This window comes from Alexandromys fortis, unplaced genomic scaffold (assembly GCF_014885135.2).
Source record: "Alexandromys fortis isolate MF-2015 unplaced genomic scaffold, M_Fortis_MF-2015_v1.1 scaffold_4477, whole genome shotgun sequence".
Classification (NCBI taxonomy): Eukaryota; Metazoa; Chordata; class Mammalia; order Rodentia; family Cricetidae; genus Alexandromys; species Alexandromys fortis.
In genome coordinates this window covers 1-2,279 of record NW_026072337.1, presented here as the reverse complement: position 1 = coordinate 2,279, position 2,279 = coordinate 1, and the positions used below count along the sequence as shown (strand labels likewise).

At 51.8% G+C, this 2,279-nt stretch overlaps 1 protein-coding gene across 1 annotated transcript; it reads left to right on the top strand.

Moving 5' to 3' along the window:
• The first annotated feature begins 23 nt into the window (after positions 1 to 23).
• LOC126496437 (methanethiol oxidase-like) lies at positions 24 to 987 on the top strand. Its single transcript, XM_050133945.1, has 3 exons — positions 24 to 171; positions 289 to 407; positions 616 to 987. Exons 2-3 carry the CDS (start codon positions 316 to 318, stop codon positions 776 to 778), a joined length of 255 nt encoding a protein of 84 aa, XP_049989902.1. The 5' UTR covers positions 24 to 171; positions 289 to 315; the 3' UTR covers positions 779 to 987.
• The last annotated feature ends 1,292 nt before the right edge of the window (positions 988 to 2,279 follow it).

The window sequence follows — 2,279 nt, the reverse complement described above, 5'->3', positions numbered from 1 at the left end:
TGAGGTTGATAATGGACATTAATCGTCACTGTATCTCTCACTGTTGCCCCCCTTTGTCCTCTGCACCCCTGAACCCAGATCTTCCTTGGGGGCAGCATTGTTAAAGGAGGCCCTGTGGAGGTGCTGGAGGACCAAGAGTTAAAGTGTCAGCCGGAGCCCCTAGTGGTCAAGGTGAGAACATCGCCCTGGCCTCACTGGCCCCTCAGACCCATGCTCAAGGAGAATCTGGGGGGATGCTCTGGGACCCATCTGTGTGTCACTTGGAGTCTGACCTCTTGTCTCCCCAAGGGAAAACGCATTCCTGGAGGCCCTCAGATGATCCAGCTCAGCTTGGATGGGAAGCGTCTTTATGTCACCTCGTCGCTGTACAGCGCCTGGGACAAGCAGTTTTACCCCGACCTCATCAGGTGAGCAGCAGTGTCCAGGATCACCTCTCCACCAGGCCTCCAGAAGGATCGCGTGGGCTCTGAAGACAACTCAGGAACTCCACCTGTGCCCTACCAGACAGACGGCCCATGTGGGCCCTGCCCATCCCAGGAACCCATTTATCCTCACCAAATCTTGGGGTGGGGGTGCTGGTCACATATCACCTCTCACCCTTTCTTCGTCTTCCAGGGAAGGCTCCGTGATGCTGCAAATTGATGTAGACACTGTAAATGGAGGGCTCAAGTTGAACCCCAACTTTCTGGTGGACTTCGGGATGGAGCCCCTTGGTCCAGCACTGGCTCATGAGCTTCGGTACCCAGGAGGTGACTGCAGTTCTGACATCTGGATCTGAAGGCTCGCCCCAAATCCCCTCCTCTATGTTCTGAGCCCTCCCTTGAGGAGCCTGTCCTCACTCTGTTCGCTTGGCCCCCACTCTCCAAGGCCACATTGAGACTAGTGAGATCTACTGAGTAGCATCTCGCGACTGTTGCTTGTTGTCACTGTGCTGTTCCTAAATGAGCTCTTGAAGCCCCAAGAAATAAAATGCTGAGCCTGTCCTCAGAGCACTGTCGTGGAGGAGGAGGGGTCGAGCCTCAGCCACTGCCACTTTCTGCATGCAGAAGGCTGAAGTAGACCCCAGGATGTCGTAGTGACTAGTCGGTGCCAGTGATCCCAACATGATGCCCGAGATGTCAAACATCTCCCCCTTTACGGCCATCGAAACCTAAGGATTGCCACAGGAAACCCGAGGGATGGGCATGTCAGTCAATGTTGTAGACTTTTTTGGGCACGTGTGCACATGTGGTGTGTGTATGTGTGCATATCAAGCATACGTGTGGTGTGTGTGTGTATATATATGTGTGTAGTGTGCATGTTCAAGCACATGAGTGTGGTGTGTATATGTGTGTATGTTTAAGCACGTGTGTGTACATACATGTAAGGTCCAGACTGACCCTGGGTCTCTTCCCTGTTCACTCTTCACCCTATATATGGAGACAGGCTCTCTTGCAGCGAGGATGACAAGCCAGCTCACTCCAGGATTCTGTCTTCATTTCCCACATGCTGGGCTCACACGCAGGCCAGCCCCCCCCTCCAGTTTTCCCATGGGTTCTGGAGATTAGAACATGGGTCCTCACACACTGGCAAACACCTTACCCTCCAAGCATCTCCCCAGGGCTATGTTCTGTTTTGTATGGTCCTCGGTCTATGCTGTGCTGTATCACCTAACACATGGTTTTTCCCATGAAACTAACAATCTCACGCATCATGCCTTCTTTCCCTATAAAGTCTTTAGACATTTCCCTTGAACAACCAGTGCAGCTCTGACTCCCCTTCGCCTCTGTCACCCAGCACTTCCTCTGCAGCAGCTCCTCCCACGAGAGACCCTTACTATCCCCAGCTGCCTGAACCAACCTCATCACCAACCCGTCATTCTGCTTTGCTTGGACAGATTTCCTACAGAAAAGTGAAACCTCTTGAGGGAGGGTGGGGGGATCCTAAGGGAGGAATACTCAGGAGTTGTTGTGAATTGAACCTTTAATTCCCAGCACAGTTGAATATCAGCATAAAGTATGTCTTGATAGACAAGTTAATCGAGTGTTCGTTATGAACCAAGAGTGTCCTGGTTATTGTTCTACTGATGTCAAGAGACACATGGCCAAGGCCTGCCTGCTGCCATGTTTTCCCACCGTGATGGTGACGGCTCCTCTCCCTCTGGAATCTTAAGCCCCAAGTAAATTCTCCTTCCTGTATGTTGCCTTGGTTATGGTGTCTTATCACAGCAACAGAACAGTAACTAATACACACTGTCAAGTCCTCTGCGAATCTGTCCTTGGGGGTCACTTGGACTTGAG